A 16,329-nucleotide genomic window follows, 5' to 3' on the forward strand; every position below is an offset into this window, starting at 1 on the left:
ATAGGCTGAAAAACCGTCGGAATTGATAACACGTCCATCAAGGTTGCAGGATACAGGATCAATACCGAGACCCTAACAGTCACCCTTGACCCCCATTCCTTCTCTCCCGCTCCAGGGTCCACATCAGGGGTCGGTGTCCCTGCTGAATTCCGTGCCCTGCCCACCCCCTCTTCCTTGACCTCGACTGGGTCTTTCACACGCTTTCCCCACTGTGTTCACAGTCACTCTTTGGCTGCCCATCCGGGGGAAGGGGTTGGAGCTCCCAATTCTGACCGGCCAGCACCCCCCCCCCCCCCCCCCGCCATCCCCAGCCCCTCTCCTAGTCTGGCTTTGGACTAGTAGGCGTCCCTGTCGCCCACGTGCCGGGACTGCCCGGCCCCCGCCTACCCTCACCCCCCACCCCCGCGCGTCTGTCCTTGGCCGCCCCTGCCCCCGGCGCGACCTCCACCGGGGCTCTCCGCTGGGTGCTTGTGCAACGACCGCGGGCTCCACGTTCGGGCTCAGGGCGGCGGTTCCCCCCCCCTCCCCCCGCCCCAGGATCCTCACTCAGGAAGCCCTCGCCCCTGCTCTCCGCGGGTCCTGGGTCTCCGGGCCTGGAGGTCTCGGGGGGAGGGGGCGGCAGAGGCGCGGGCGGGGTCGGTGCCCACCAGGCCCCCCTTCCCCCGCTGCAGGCTCGGGGTCCCCGCGATGGTGGGCAGGGCGGCCCCGTCAGCAGTGCCTCTCTCCGGGAGGGGGAGACGCCGGGGTTGTGCAGGGGCCGGGGGGGTCGCCTTCCCGGGGTGGCAGTCGGCCCGTCGGACGGCGGCTGGAACCTCCGGTGCGGACGGCCGGGTGCCGGGACGGAGGAGGCGCGGCCCAGACAAAGGGCTGCTGCTGAACCCGCCCGGGCCTGCCCACCAGCGCCCGCCCGCTCCGCGCGACCCGCGCCCGGCGCCCGGCGAGAGGGGCGGGGCCGCAGTCTGGCCCTATGCGCGTGCGGCAGTGGGCGGGGCGAGCGCGGGGCCGGGGGCGGGCCGCTCCCACTGCGCGTGCGGCAATGAGCGGGATGAGCGCGAGCCGGAGGCGGGGCCGCAGGTTGACCCACTGCGCGTGCGGTAAGGGGAGGGGCTAGCACGGGCCGGGGGCGGGGCGGAGGGCGGCACCCACCGCGCGTGCGCAGGGCCTCGGCGTTGCGCGCGCTCCCGCCGGTTGGCCGCCCCCTCAGCGGCCGCCGCCGCCGCCGCCGCCGCCGCCCCTGCCCCCGGCCCGCGCACGCGCCCCCCGCCCCGGCCCGCGGCCGGCCCGCGCCCCTCACCTCGCCGCCTCCCCGGCCTCCGGGCCTCCCGGCCTCCGGGCCCCCTGGCCTCCCGGCGCGGCCCCGCAGCATGCAGCAGCAGCACCCGCGGTGGCGGCGGCGGCGGTGGCTGTGAGGTGAGGCCGGGGCGGGGGCGGCCTCCCGGGGGCCGCGGTGCTTGCGGGCCCGGCCCCCTCGCGGGTCCCGGCGCAGCGAGGGGCGCGGCGCCTTTGTTGCGGCGGAGGCCGGGCGCCGCCCGCGCTGCAGCGGCCTTTTTGTGTGCAGATGGTGGACGCGGGCGGCTGCCCGGCCGGGGAGGGCTGGAGGAGGATGGAGGCCGCGCCCGACGGTGCCGTGGACATCGTGCCCCTGGACCGCTACGACTCGGCCCGCGCCAAGATCGCCGCCAACCTGCAGTGGATCTGCGCCAAGGCCTACGGCATAGGTGGGCCGGGGCGGGGGCGGGGGCGGGGCGGGGACCCGGGGAGGGTCGGACCGCGGGGTCGGGTCGGGGTCGGGGGCCGGGGCGGGGCCGAGGGCGGGGTCGGAGCCCGGCGCCCGAGCCGCGGGGATGGGCGCACCGGGGGCTGGGGGCAGGGGCCGCCTTTGTGCTCAGGGTCCCGGGCCGCGGCGCTGTGCCGGTCGCCTCCGGAGCGGGCTGCGGCGGCGCGCGGTGCGGGGGCGCCTGCGGGGGTCCATCGGCAGGTGCCGCGAGGAGTGGGCGCGCTCCCCTAGCTGCCCGGGGGTGGGTGCGGGGCCGGGCGCGGGGCCGGGCGCGGAGTTAGACTCCTGGTGGGGCTGGAGTGCAGGGGGTAAACCCTGGACGCCCAGCCGCTCTGGATGCGCGCCGAGCATCCGACGCGGAGTTTCCTAACGAGAAATCGGTCTTTGAACGGATTGTGCTTAATGAGCATCCTTCCTTCGGTTACTTCCCGTTCTGAAGAACTAGGTAACCTTGGTACTGGATCCAGTTCGTTAGGCCCTAATATGCTTAGTGGATTAAGACTTTCCTATTTCCAGCCCTTGGATTTTTACAGACCGAGTGTTTCTCGCAGTGGCTTTATTAATATCTGGTGCTTTGTTTTGGGCACACTTGGGGGCTGATACTGTGTAATCTTCTGCCTTTTAATTTGAAGCCTGTTCAAAGATGGCCTTTACTCTGGCGCAAACGTGCCTGTTTCCAGAGTGACCCTGATCTGGAGAGGGCCCTTTGGGGAGGAGTTTGGTGGACCCGGTTTGAACACTTGTGGAGCAAGGGTGCCCTGTGCCAGGGTCTCACCAGGTGGCGTGGCCGGGGCCGTAGGGAGGCGCCCTGCAAGTCCCAGCCATTCCATGCGTCGCCCCGTTTGAAGTTGGTTCATGGCGCGTAAGGAGAGTGCTTTCCTAGAGTTTGCGGTCGACGATTTTTGTTTATGGCTCCGTTGAAGACTGCTCGGTTCGTGTGTTGTGTGGTCCGGTCCGCTGCCACATCCGCGAATTTCGGTGCTTTGGGGGGAGGCGTGGAATTGGTACAAGTTACATAGGAAACTGTACAGTAAGAGGCGAAGAGGAACGCTGGCGTGGCCCCTTGGTATGGGGCAGTCAGGTTAAGGACAAGCAGGTGCGCGTAGTCCTTAGCGGCCTCGTGTTTCGTGTTGGCGGTTGGTTACGGTTCACCACCTCCGCCTCCGCCCCTCAGCTACGTCGTGGAGTCCCACAGGTTCTTGCACCTTCTGACGCTGCCTTCTTACCTGTGACGTTCGGAGGCTCTTCGCAGCTTTGTGCAGGGTTCTTGCTTTTCCCCCCTGCGTAGTATTTCACTGGAGGCCCGTTCACTGTCCACGGGCGCTGGCCGGTCCGGTCCTTTGCTCTCGGGCACACGGTGCATTCTTGGGCGCAGCTCCTGGGGCACACGTGCGAGGCGTTGCTCCTGTACGTATTTCTGAGATTTTACGAATGGTTACGACAAGTTTCTGGTGATGAACGCGGCACGGACACGAACACCTTTACGAAGCGCGCTCCGTTGGCTTTCCGGGTTTTTGTTGCGTTTCACTTCGGCACTGCACGTGGGATTGGTCAGCGATCTGGCAGTGAATGTGCGCCTCTCAGGGTTGGTCTAGTTTTACTTCCGGTACCAGATCTCGCCTTAATACGTGTCGACTCATCAGGTAATTAACTCAAAAACTCGTGTTAAAATGGGCCTTACGGTGTTGAAATCGTTAAAGGTGGGTATTTATAGAACGTGAGTGCGTGGGGAAGGAGAGTACGTGCTGTCTGGGCATCTAGGACTGGTTGTACGTGGCCCATCGGTCACCATCCTGTGGCAGCAGCGTGCTCATCAAACTCTGGCTTTGGGAGGGCCGGTTTCCATTCAGTTTCCCTAAAGGAGAAAGTTTTTCCATTCTGTACGTCGATTCAGAAGGGCAGCAGGGGCAGTTTTTTTTCTAGTTGAGAGTCTCTTTACTTTATTTATTTATTTTTTTAACATTTATTTATTTTTGAGACAGCATGAACGGGGGAGGGGCAGAGAGAGAGGGAGACACAGAATCGGAAGCAGGCTCCAGGCTCTGAGCCGTCAGCCCAGAGCCCGACGCGGGGCTCGAACTCACGGACCGCGAGATCGTGACCTGAGCTGAAGTCGGACGCTCAACCGACTGAGCCCCCCAGGCGTCCCGAGAGTCTCTTTAAATTTACAAATCTGGGAGATCCTAATTCGCGTGATTGAGAAGACTCACCTTGGCTGAGCTGAAGCGATTTCATGTATGTCATTGGTGTGGAGGTCACGGCCTGGGTGGAAGATTCGGTGTTACCAGCACACAGTCTGTTCTTTGAGGACAGCAGGAAGGTGGAGGGGGGGATTTTGATAGGACGGTATAGACCCCCCCCCTCCCCGCCGCAAAGTTCCTTTCCTAATCCAGGGGCCTATTCTTTGTTTCTTCTTTTGGACGTTTCCCTGTGCGTCTCCAGCTTCGTTTCCAGCTAATTAGACATGGTTCTTTCAATCAGCAGCTTTAATGGTGAATCAGCGTTGGGGGTGGGTGTGACGATGAAAATGGCTTCAGTATTTCACTTGTGTAGTTGTCGTTAAGGACCCAAATGAAACTGACCGGTGCTTTCCCTTTGTGTGGGGATTGAAAGCGAGCAGGCTGGCTAGGTGAGGTGCACGGAGGCGCCCTTCCTGTTTTGTGTTGGCCTTTTGGGACTCTTGGTGTCTCCTGGGGTATCCTCTGGGCCAGTGCCTGCCATTTGTAGTAAGTGGGGAGGCTCAGGAGAGTCACCTTGGCCAGGCCTGTGGTGGCATGTTTCAGTCCGGGAAGGTTTCCTCCGGCTTCCGTCTCTGCTCGCTGCCGCCAGGACTGTGGGCCACCTTGTACTTTTAATTTCAGATTTTGCTCCTCTGTTTTTGGGGCAACAGCTGTTTCACTGACGACGCTTAATTATTTCTTCTTTTTAAGAAATAATATATTGGACGTGTTGGAAGTTATTCATTTAAAAGTGTCTGCAAGAGGGGTGCCTGGGGGGCCCAGTCAGTTAAGCGTCTGACTTCGGCTTGGATCATGATCTCGCGGTTTGTGGGTTCGAGCGCCGTAGCGGGCTCTGTGCTGATGGCTCGGAGCCTGGAGCCTGCTTTGGATTCTGTGTGTCTCTCTCTCTCTGCCTGTCCCTTGCTCATGCTATGTCTCTCAAAAATAAATAAATGTTAATAAAGAAAACAAATAAAAGTGTCTGCAAGAAAGAGTAGAATCTGGGGTGCCTGGCAGGGTCATGAGTTCAAGACCCACCCTGGGCCTAGACTTGACTTTAAAGAAAAAACAAGTGTACAACCTGTGCAGCTGGAATGTTTTGCGCTGTCTTTCTGGGTGAGAGCTGTAACACGTTAGCAGCTTGAAGGAGTGGCTCACGGCACTTCCTCTCCTACAGAGTGCGGGGGCCTGCTGTGCTCCTGCCTGTTGATTTTAGCCCACGACCTTAGAAACCTAGGGGCATCTAGGCCTTGGTTTCGGGGGTAAGGGGAGGGTGGTAGTTTCTGTTCCCTTCAGAGGGAAAAACCAGCAGGGAAAGTGCTAGACGGCATTCTGCTGTTTGTGGACCTGTTGCTGTGTAGCCGAGTGGTGGTGACTTACCCTCGAGGAGCCCTGGAAGCTGAGCCGAGGCCGACCACAGCTCCCCAGTCCACCACCTGAACCGGGCAGGGCCGTAGGGGCCGCCACGGTCAGCCTTCTTTTTTATGGGCAGCACACTGGGGTGGAGACAGGCTACGGGCCGTCTAGAGCCCGCTGCTGGCGGGGAGTTGACACTCTTTTCCCCTCACTCTTCCGTGGGAGTAATCAGACAACTGACCCGAGTGCATGTCGTGCGATGGGTGGTCACGTGGGACGCTCTGGCCGGCACAGCCGTGAGGGCCGTCAGCAGTGCAGCCGCCGTGGCCTCCCCGCCCGGGCCGCGAGGAGAGCCTGGTTGATATTGGGAGCAATGTCTCTTTGTTGTCACCTCCCAGCTCACCACCTGGCTTTGTGGCAGTGACCTTCGGTTAAGATGAGTCGTGTGCGCGGGACCCCTCTCCAGGCCCCACAACCAGAAATGGAGTGCGGCTGCCGGTCTTGTCCCTGGGCCAACGGGAGAGCCTGGGCCGGTGACTCTTGGTGCGGAGGCCCTCATCCGTGAGCAGATGGTCGTTTTTCACTTGGTGATTCACCCGGATTACTGCGTTACGAGTTTAGAGTGTATTTTTTAATAGTCTTTTGTTCTTGGCGAGGGGTTGGGTGCTTCTGAGACGGAGGTGATGCGTCCTAGGTGCCCCTGCTGGGTCGACTAGATGCCGAGGGGGCCGCCGCTTGGCCTTCTGGTGTGACTTGCCCTCTGCTTGGGGGCGCCGAGAACTGCCTGGTGTGTGTGAGCTCAGGGGTCACCGTTGTCCGGTTTAACGCCACTGTCTGCAGCACTCGGCTACTCGTCACACACACACATACCAGCTGAAGTAGAGGGATGCGGTCTGTATTCTGCCGTGGTGGCCAGAGCACGGATGAGTTTGTATCTGTAAAGCTGTGTCTGTGTGCACATGCCTTCTCTCCTGTCCCGGCGCCACCGTCTGAATGTTAATCGGAGAACTGACCCCCATCTTGAAGTTCGCACTGCCCTCATCTTTCAAATTTGAGCGACCCTCAAGGTGGTTGGCCACTGTTGTGTTGCCGCATGTTAAACTTGCGCTCATGTTCTTCCAAGCATCCTGGAACGTGTATGCTTTTTTACCTCACTTAGCCTCCTACCGGCTCATAGATTTCTCTTGCTGTTGGTTTTTCTGGGGCCGTAGTGCTGTTGCGGGTCCCAGCGTGCTTTTTCACTTTCTAGCTGAACTGCCGAAAAAGTCAGACGGCTTTCGTTTTTCTTCTGGATGGGGCCAGGCTGGATCCAAAGTTACGTTCGCTGAGCCAGTGACAGCCACGTAGCTGTCCCGCGTGTCATTGGCGCACTACGTGACGTGCAGGGCTTGGCGCTGTGGTGCCGTCCCCTCGCTTGCTCGAAGCCACGGGCGCGGTTGAGCTACGCGAGGGGAAGCGAACTCACGCCGCGTGGCGTCACCACGAGAGCCGTCTGCAGGCCGGCTGTGGAGCTGCAGGCGGGTGGATGGGGACCGGGCGCCGGGGCTGCGGGCGGCGGTGGGGGGGGGGGGGGGCGGCGTGGGGCCAGAGGCTCTGAAGGGTGGGTGAGGTGTGGGACCGCTCCAGGAGCGCAGGGGTGGCTGGCTGGCCGGGTTCTGTGCGGGCCAAGAAATGCCCGGCGGAGTGAGTAACGTCCTGATAGGATTTGCGGACGAGATGGTAGTGATTAGTTTAGAGGACCGTCTGGGCAGCGTGGCGGTGGCGTTCCGGGCCTGCTGGGGATTTCTTTGTGACGTGTGCCTGGGAGGGTTTCTGTGTAGGGGCGTGGGGCGATGAGAGACGGAGCCCGGAGGGGTTCCTCAGCGGGTGGGTGTGGGTGGGGACTGTCATCAGGTGGAGGAGTCGCATCGAGGTGCGTTCCGGACAGCCGCGTGCGCTGGAGGGCTGGCTTCGCGTGGGTCTCTCCCAGCCCTGGAGGCTGCAAGTCCCGGATCCTGCTGCCCGCGGGGCTGGTGTCCAGTGAGGCCGCCTCCCGGTGTGTAGAGGGCTGTCTTCTCGCTGTGTCCTCACCGAGCTCTCTGGAGCCTCCTGATAAGGCCACCTACCCTGCTCGGGAGGGCTCCGCCTTCACAGCGCCCTCACCTCCCAGAGGCCTCGTCTCTGCTGCCGACACCCTGGGGGCTGCGTCTCCGCGGTGCCCAGGCCTTGCCTGTCTTGTCTGCAGGGGAAAGGGGAGCGGGGATGCGCTGACAGGTGTGAGGGGGGCAGAGCTCCCGAGACCGGCTTGGCTGACGCAGGGGAAGGAGGCAGGAGTCGTCAGTCCTTCGTCCACGGAGCTTTTCTGCTTCCACGGCGGCGTCGTCACACGCAGAAGGGTCACCTCCGAGCTGCTCCTTCTGGCTCCTTTCCTCCCTGTGGCCTGGCCCTTTCTGTTGTTTATGCTGCCCAGGTCACTTACGTGCCCCTCGCCCTCCGTCCTGTAGTCACTAGACGCTCACGTGGAATTAACCCGACGTCCGTCCCGCGAGTGCCGTGCTCTGAACCCTGGGGTCCTCGATGGCCTCTCGGGGCTCGGGTGGCGCTGGCCACGGCCACGCGCACAGCCACCTGCGCTGCATAGCCAAGGAGATGGGCACCTGGGAGAGGAGCGGGAGCCGCGGCAGGACAGGTGAGGGGAGGGGGAAACTCCCCTGAGGGAGTCGAGAGCGTTCCCTTCCAGAAAGTGAGGTGTCTGAGACCCGGGCCTCTCGGGGAAGTCTCTGCAGGGGAGGTAAATGCCTGTCGTTTGGTTGGAATGCGGTGAGAAGACCAGTTTGGAGCTCTGAGAACACCAGCTTCGGTGAGGTGCGCTTGACGTACGGCCGGCTGCACACATTTTGAGTGTAGTAGTGTGACTTCCGCACCCCTGTGAACAGGACCTCGGTCACGGTTGACGGTTTTCACGTCTCCAGGGTGTGCTTGAACCCTCCAGCCGGTCGCCACCCGGAGCCTCGCTGATCTGTGGTTGCTGTGGATCCCAGGGGTTTCCTAGAGCTGCCTTCACGACCCACCGAACGTCAGCTGCGCTCTGTTCTGTCCGTCGGCTTCCTTCACTCCGCCTTGTGTTTTGGAGCTTCAGCCGTGTGAGCGCGCCTTTTCCGAGTGCTGGGAGCAGCGGTGTCGTCGTCGTTTGGCTGCCTGCACTCTGCTCCCTCCCCGCTCGTGGACGGGCCCTCGGATCGCTTCCAGCCTGTCTGCCACGAACGGGGCCGCCGCGAGCGCTCGCGACAGGTCCGTGGGAGCATACGTTTCGGTTGTCTCGGGGCGAAACCGTGGAGCTGCCGGCTCACGTGCGTGTGTGTGACCGCCCCGCTGGTTTCCGAGGTCGGTGTATCCGTTTCTGTTTGCGCCCGCGAAGCCCGAGTGGGAGTCCAGGCGGACCTGCATCCTTGCCAGCACATGGCATTGTCAGTCTTTTTAATTTTAGCCTTTCGAGTGAACGGGCTGTGATGTCTCGCTGTGGTTTGGATGTGCATTTCCCTGAAGACTAGTGATGACGAGCATTTTTTTATACGGTCATTGGCCGTTTGAGTATCTTTTTTCAGTTGAGCGTTTTCGTGTCTCTGGCCAGAGTCTTAAAAAAACTACACTTTTATTCGAGGCAATGGTGTTCACGTGCATTTGTAAGAAAGTTTCGCCAGCGGTAACTTCTTGCAAAACTGTAATTGAATATTACAACCAGGAGAGTGACGTTGTATGATCGAGATGTAGAACATTCCATTCCCACAAAGATCTCTTCAGTTTGGTGGCCCTTTTGTAGCCACACCTGCCTCCCTCCCTTCAGCTTTCCCTTCTGCTTGCCTTGGGCTTGTTTTGCTCTTCCTTTTCTAGTTTCTTGCGGTATGGACTTAGATCATTGATGCCTTTTTTCTTCTCTAGGGTAAGCGTGTAGTGCTGTAAATTTTCTCCTTGGTGCTGCCTTAGCCGCATCCCACGAAGGTTTGGTGCGTTGTGTTTTCATTTTCATTCAGTTCTGTGTCCTTGATTTCCTTTGCTACTTCTCCTTGACCCGTGAATTTTTTGTAGGCGTAATTTCCACGTGTTGAGATTCTCTCGTTTGGCTTTTCCGTTACTATTTCTAGCGTGGTTCCGTCGTGGTGAGGTGACACTCTGTAGGGTTTCTGTTCTTTTAAACTTGTTCAAGCTTGTGTTCTTGCCCAGGGTAGGGTCTTTTTGGGTGGATGTTCCACGGGCATTGGGAGAGATGTGTTTTCTGGTACCGTCGGTGGAGCCTTCCACACATACCAGTGAGGGCCTTTTGGTTGGTTGTACCGTTCAGATCTCTCTCCTTGTTCATTTTTGTCCAGCGGTTCTGTCAGTTGCTGACGGCTGTTGAAACCCCAGCCATACTGCACACTGTGTATTTCTCTTTTCAGCTCTGTTTTTTCCCTCACGTCTGTGTCTCTGTACTTTGGTGCATATGCATTTAGGATTGTAAGGTCTTCCTGCTGGGTTGACCCTTTTACCCTTAGGTACCTTTCTTTCTCTTCAGTAAGTTTCTTTCTACTTTATCGTGTATTCATACAATTTTTCCTGCCTTTTTACAAAACTGTTTTTTAATGTTTATTTACTTTCGATAGAACTCAAGGCAGGGGGAGGAAAAGAAGAGAGACAGACACGCGCAGAATCCAAAGCAGGCTCCAGGCTCTGAGCTGTCACCACAGAGTCTGACGTGGGGCTCGACCCCACAGACCGTGAGATCGCGACCTGAGCTGAAGTTAGTCGCCCAACCAGCTGAGCCACCCAGGTGCCCCAGCTCTTCTTGCTTTCTGTTTGTTGACCGTGTTTTCCTGATCTAGCCTTTTTTTTATCCCTTTGTTTTCAGCATATTGAAGTCATTGAGTCTGAGGCGAGTTTCTGGGAAACAGCATAGAGCTGTGTTGTTTACATATGTGTATGTATGTATATTTTATTTGCTTTGAGAGAGAGACAGTGTGAGAAGGGGAGGGGCAGAGAGAGAGGGAGAGAATCCCAGGCAGCCTCCTCGCTGTCCGTGCGGAGCCTGGCACGGGGCTCCGACTGCCCAACCGAACCGTGAGATCATGACCTGAACTGAAATCACAGTTGGAAGCTCAACCAGCTGAGCTCCCGGGTGCCTCTGCCTTTTTTTTTTTTAAAGCCATTCTGCCAGTCTTTGTCTTTTACTTGGTGTATTTAGGGTATTTATATGTAATGCGATTGTCGATAGTTAAGGCTTACATCTGATGTTGTAGTCTTTCCTGTATTTCTTGTTCCTGTCTGTCTGTCTGTCTTTCTTTCTTTCTTTCTTTCTTTCTTTCTTTCTTTCTCTCTCTCTTTCTTTCTTTCTCTCTTTCTCTCTTTCTCTCTTTCTCTCTTTCTTTCTGCCCTCCTGTGGATGACTTGACTATTTTTTAAGATCCCGTTGTGATTTATATGGGCTGTTTTGGGGTGTGTCTGTAGTTTTCTTAGTGGTTGCTCTGGGTATGGCCATATTTATACGTGATTTCCAGCAGCTCTCCAGTGTTGCTTTGCCCCTTCAAGTGAGGTGTAGAAACCTTTTCTTCCATCTTTGCTCTCCCCACCTTTAAATGCCATTGTTGTGAGGGGGTGCAGGCGTGGGAGTTTTGTCACCAGATGGAATGTAGGAAACTCACCATTGCATTTGCCCAAATGATCTGTACCTGTCACTCCTGCTCCCTGGTTCTCAGGACCCCTTCCTTCTCATTTTTTTCTATCTGGGGAATTTCCTTCCGCCGTTCTTTAAGGTTTGCTAGAGACGAGTTTTTTAAAGTTTTCCTTTGTCTAAGAAGGTCTGTAGGTCTCCTTGCTGCCTTAAGGAAAGTCTCCCCAGCTGTGGAATCTGGCTGACAGCTCTTTTCGGGCAGCACTGGAAGGTGACGCGCCCTCCCTCTGGCCCCGTGATTCCGAGAGACCTGCCGTCCCCCAAGCCTGTGGCCCCCGTTTGGGGTGCAGTGTTTCCCTCCGGCTGCTTCACGATCGCGCTCTTCGTCAAGTTGGGAATAATGTGTCTTGCTGTGCATTTCTTTGGGTTCATGTTATTAGGGGTTTGCTCAGTTCCTTGAAACCTGTGGGGTTGTGTCTTTTGCCCCGTTTGGGAGGCTTTTGGCCATTGTCCTTTCAGTGCCCTCTCGGCCCCACTCTCTGCCCTCTTCTCTGGGACTCCAGTGATCCAGCTGTTGGGTCTCGTGTTCCCCTCCTGTGGGTCCCCGAGGCCGTGTTCGGGTTCTTTCAGCGCGGTTTCTATCTGTCGTCGGGATTGGGCACCTCGTGTTGATCCGTCCACGAGTTCACCGATCCTGTCCTGTCACCTCCACTTTCCTCTCAAGCCCATCCAGCGAGTTTGAGTTGTTGCTCTATTTTTCAGTTTTATATTCAGTTCTTTTTAGAACTTTTTCTTTGCTGAGATTTTCTGGTTTTCGTTTGCTTCCAGAGAATTTGTAATTGCTCGAGGAATCACTTTTACGACAACGGCTTTAAACTCTGTGTCGGAGAATTCCAGCATCTGACTCGCTTTGGTGCTGGTGTCTGTGGATCGTCTTTTCTCCTTAAAGTCATGATTTTCTTGGTTCTGGGTGTGCCGGGTGACCTCCGGCTGCTCCCCGGTCACTCTGCCTCTTCTGTCAGAGACTCCGGGTCCTGTTGAAAGTGTCCCCAGCGGCAGCGGCGGCGGCAGCTTCCGGTTTGGGGCAGCACGCGGTCCCGCCAGTCTGACGTTCACAGCGTGCCTTTGCCGGCGTGGCTGGCGTGGGGCTCCCGTGGCCCTGCCGGTGCTGCTTTTTGGAGGTGGAAGGAGCTTTCTGGTGCCGGACTGCCGGGTGCCCCTGGAGGACAGAGGGCGTCTCCCGGCCCGGTCGGGTGCTTGTCGTGGCGGGGTCCCCTCGCGCACGGTGTCGGGGGAATGCTGTGTCTTGAGTCTGGTGGGGAGAGAGAGCACTCGGGGGGCTTTGTTGGGGCAGGTGTTGCAGACCGCCAGCTTGTGCCCCTGCTTCTGCCAGGCCGGCCTGGTGTCTGGGGCGGGGATGAGCCCGCGCGGCTCGCCTTCCGTCGCCAGGCCGAGGGCCGGGAGATGCCGGGTCAGGTCACCTGCTGGGTGGGAGGTCGGGAGACGCCCCGTGGCCGTGCTGTTCCTCCCGCCCTGGCGTCCCCCCTCCCCCCCCCCCCCCCCCCCCCCCCCCCCCCCCCCAGTCTGCCTCCTCGTGCGGCCTTCGGGTTCTCCTGTCTTTCGAGTCGTTTCCAAGGTTTACAGTTGCGCTTCGTGCGTCCTGACCGCAAGGCCCTCGTGGCTGCTTTATGTTTTTGCTTTGTTTTTCGACTCCATCGCTGTTAGCAGCACGTGCTTTGGTGTGTGTGTCTCCTTTCTGTCCCGCTGGGTTTCATGAAGTTTACAGGGACGGGAAACTCCTTGCGCCCTATCTCTTGCAGTAATACCGTTTTCTGTCCCATGTTTTCTGTCCTGCCTCCCTGGGCCTCCGGTCACACTGTGTGACACTTGTGGTACCTGTCACCCGCCTTCCCTCCTGTCCTGTCTCTCCTCTGGCTGGCCTGCTGTTCGGCACCCCAGCGTGTGAATGCAGTTCACTTCCCCTGTCTTCCCGTGGCAAGGGCTCTCTTTCCTTTCCTGTCCTGTCCTGTCCTGTAATTTCCGAATTCTTCTGTCAGAATTCTTCATGTTCTCGTTTCAAGCGTGGTCAGGGACAGTCTGTGGCTGCTCACGCCAGCTGTGGGTCCCCGGGGCCTGTTCCTTCCTCTTGGTTTTTAGCAGTTTGGTTAGAAGCGTCTGGGCATGGTTTTCTTCCACTTGGTTCTGTTTGGGTTTGCTGGGCTCCCTGTGCCTGCAGATTGGTGTCTTTCTCCAAACATGGGGCGACTTTGGCCAGTACCAATTCAGATGCTCTTGGGCAGCGGTCTCTGTCCTGCAGGAGCACGGCCGCGAGGCTTTTGATGTCCCCCCTGCTCCCTGACACTCTTCAGTCCCTGCCTTCCGGGTGGCAATTTCCATAACGTCTCTCGGGTTCACTGACCCTCTCGGTTCTCCTGTGCGGTGAACACTCTGTCGATACACTGTATTGTTCTTGAATTCTGATTCTTTTATTATTTTAAAAAATTTTCTCTGTGGAGAATGTCTATGTTTCCGTTTCTTTCGAGAGTTCCTACGTTGACCTCAGGGAGCTTGGTTACAATGGCTGCTTTAAGGTCTGTGATTAATTCTGACCTCTGGGTCACGTCAGGGTTGGCATCTGTGGATTGTCTCTTGCCCTGGGAATCGGCTGCATTTTCCGGTTTCCTGTATGTTGAGTAACCGTGGGTCGTGTCCTGGACATTTGAATGTTGCGCTGTGGGGCTGCTGATGTCTTCTTGGTGGTCCGTTTTTGTAGCCGGGTGGCAGTGAGCACCTTGAACCTCAGACCCCAAGTCTGCTTTGTCATTTCGTGTGCCGTGGTTTCAAGGTCAGTGTGGTTTTGTGGGTCTGTCCCACGTGCACGTAGCCAGGGGGGTCCTCGGGGTTGTGTGGGCTCGTACGCGGAAGGAGGAGTCCCCTTCCCGGCTCTCTCCTTTCTTGGGTTCCTCTGCATTTTCTGCTCCAGGGAGCCCCCCCTTCCTTGTCCTCCGGCTGGAAACACAGGGCTTCACTCGGAGCGGTACTGCCTGCGCAGGGGACAGGAACGTCAGGTGCCCTCACCTCTGCAGACCACCGAGGGCCCTGCCCTGCCAGAGTTCCGTAACCTGGGCTGGAAGAGAGGAAGGGGAGGAAAGCCCAGATCCCTCCCGCTCTCCAGCATGCGGGGGCCCCTTTCCTGGTGCTCTGGCCAGAGAGGCCGGGTTTCTGTCCGCGTTTTGACTGCCCGCGCGCGTGCGTCCGGCTGCCCTGTGGGTCAGAGCCCCTAGAGGAAGTGGGCACGGAGCCGGGGACCCTGTAGGTGTGGCTTCTGGGGCCTTTGTGTCTGCCCCCTGGTCGCCTGCTGCTCTTCACGTGTAGGATCCTCCCGTGGCTGCACGTGGCCCGCTTCACAGTGGCAGCTCCACAGCCTGGGAGCCTGCTTCTGTCGCTCGCTCGGTGTCACCGCTGGCTTGGTTCAGGACGTCCTGTCGCTTTGCTCGGCTGCTGCTTTCACTTGGCTGAGTGGGTGAGGTGGCCGGGAGGCGGTGGGCGTCACCAGAGGCCCAGGACGGTGCCGTACCCCGGAGAAACTTGCACTTCCAGGCACCGGCCGTCCCTGACCCCCTCGCTCCGGTGCTCCAGCACACGCACTGGGGTGCTCTCGAGGGCTGCTGTACTCGGGTCACGTGGGCTCCAGGGGAGCAGCCTCTGGGGTTCCCGGCCGCATGCCTGCCCTGCTGGGTGACCAGGGTCCCCTGCAAGTCCAGTCCCCCTGACCTGGGAGGTGCCAGAAACGCAGGTCCCCCTCGTCGCACCTGCCACGGACGGAGCACGGCCTCTGTCAGCGTGGTGTGGGAGCTGGGGCCCTCGGCTGCAGGCTTCTCCTGGCACACGGCCCGGCCACCTTGCCCCCTGGTCAGCTAGCGCGGCCAGCGGAGGCGCGTTCTGTGCGTGCCAACTGGACCATGCTGTCCCCTGGTACTGGAGAGCTCCTCTCCACGCCAGATGCCTACAGATGCTCCCTCTGCATTTGGCCACGTTTGGTCACAGAATCTTCCCTTGCCGGACGTAGGTTTGCTCAGCTTGCTGGGCGTGCGGCTGGGCAGCTGGTGGGCGCGCTGGTGGGTGGCTGGGGGGTGCGCGGGCAGGTGTGCCAAGAGGCGGGCTGGTACGCGGGCTGCTGGACGTGCTGGTGGGCGGCTGCGTGGGGATCCCTGGGGTGTCACTTCCCTGGGGAGTGTGAGGTGTGAGGGAGGGAGGTCTAGCCAGGACCTTGGCACTCAGGTTTGTGACCTGTCCTTCCCATTGGTCACCTTCCCTCCCTCAGGCACCATCCCAGGTCAGAGCTGTCCCCCAAGCTGTCCCCTGGGCCTCGAAGTGGAGGGGGGGAGGGGGCTGCTGAGGGTTGATCGGCGGCTCCCCACTTGCTTTGCTGGCACGGCATCCCCGTGGGGGGGCCCGTGAGCCGCATGCCTGGGCCAGTGTGGCCGCTTCTCCGCCTCCCAGCGGGGGCGGGGCCCATGGGGGGGCACAGGCGCCTGTGAGACCTTCTCCCCCCTCTCTTCCCCGGCTCCTGCCATCTTCTGCTCTGGCCTGGGCTTTCTCTCCATCCTGGGGTTTCTCTTTGCCTGGGCTTTCTCACCGTGTTATGCTGGTTTTTTGTTCCTTTAAAGAGTGTTTGCTCTTTCCTCTTAGAGCGCATTTTTAGAAACCAGTCACATCCTCATCAGAAGCTTCTGACATTGGGCCATCAGGGGTTGGGGTCTGTTGATTGCCTTTTCTCGTGGGTTCCCTCTGTCTTCTGCGCCGAGTAAGTTTGCATCGTGTCTGGGACATTCTGATTCTTGCGCGTGGGACCCTGGGGTCTGCTAAAATGTAGAGAATTTTTTCTTTTAAACGGGCAGTCAGCCCAGTTAGGCTGAGACTCTGAGTCCTCGTGAGCTGCTTCGTGTGGGCCTTTGCTCCATGCTGGTTTAGTCCCGAAGCCTCTGGACCGTTCTGGTCTGTCCGCAGGGCACCTCTGTGAAACCGGGGCCCCGCTGTAGTTCTCAGAGTCCGCGCTGTGCCGTGCGTGGGTAGTGTCACACGGGGCCACTCGCGTCATCCAGGATAGTACACGCAGATTTTAGGGTTCTTCATTCAGCACCCCCTCCTGCTCTCCGGGGGGCTCCCCTGCAGGGGTCTCCCTTCCCAGTCCGGCTGGAAGAGTCTGTGTGCTTCCTGCCCCTGAGCTGCGTCAGCCGAGAGGGAGGGAAAAGAGCCTGTGGGGCGCCCTCTCACTCCCCCCCACCCCCCGCCCACCGTTGGGTACGGTTTTCTCGCCGGTGCTGGCCTGGCGTGGGGCAGGGGAGCCAGTG

General features: G+C 59.2%; 1 protein-coding gene across 7 annotated transcripts in view; it reads left to right on the forward strand.

Annotated features, from left to right (window-relative positions):
- Window positions 1-1,254: 1,254 nt before the first annotated feature.
- Window positions 1,255-16,329, forward strand: part of CAMSAP1 (calmodulin regulated spectrin associated protein 1) — a 59,088-nt gene continuing 44,013 nt past the window's right edge. For 4 of the 7 annotated variants that reach the window (XR_006709882.1, XR_006709883.1, XR_006709884.1 and 1 more), the window contains exons 1-2: window positions 1,311-1,410; window positions 1,559-1,718. Coding sequence is in view for 3 of the 7 variants with exons in the window: in XM_045467878.1 (XP_045323834.1) it covers window positions 1,559-1,718 (160 nt within the window). In the remaining 4 variants the exon portion in view is untranslated. Of the gene's footprint in view, window positions 1,411-1,431; window positions 1,719-16,329 lie in introns of those variants that run through there. The other 3 variants (XM_045467880.1, XM_045467879.1, XM_045467882.1) reach the window with 3 other exon arrangements.

This window comes from Leopardus geoffroyi, chromosome D4, assembly GCF_018350155.1.
Source record: "Leopardus geoffroyi isolate Oge1 chromosome D4, O.geoffroyi_Oge1_pat1.0, whole genome shotgun sequence".
In the NCBI taxonomy this organism is placed as follows: domain Eukaryota; kingdom Metazoa; phylum Chordata; class Mammalia; order Carnivora; family Felidae; genus Leopardus; species Leopardus geoffroyi.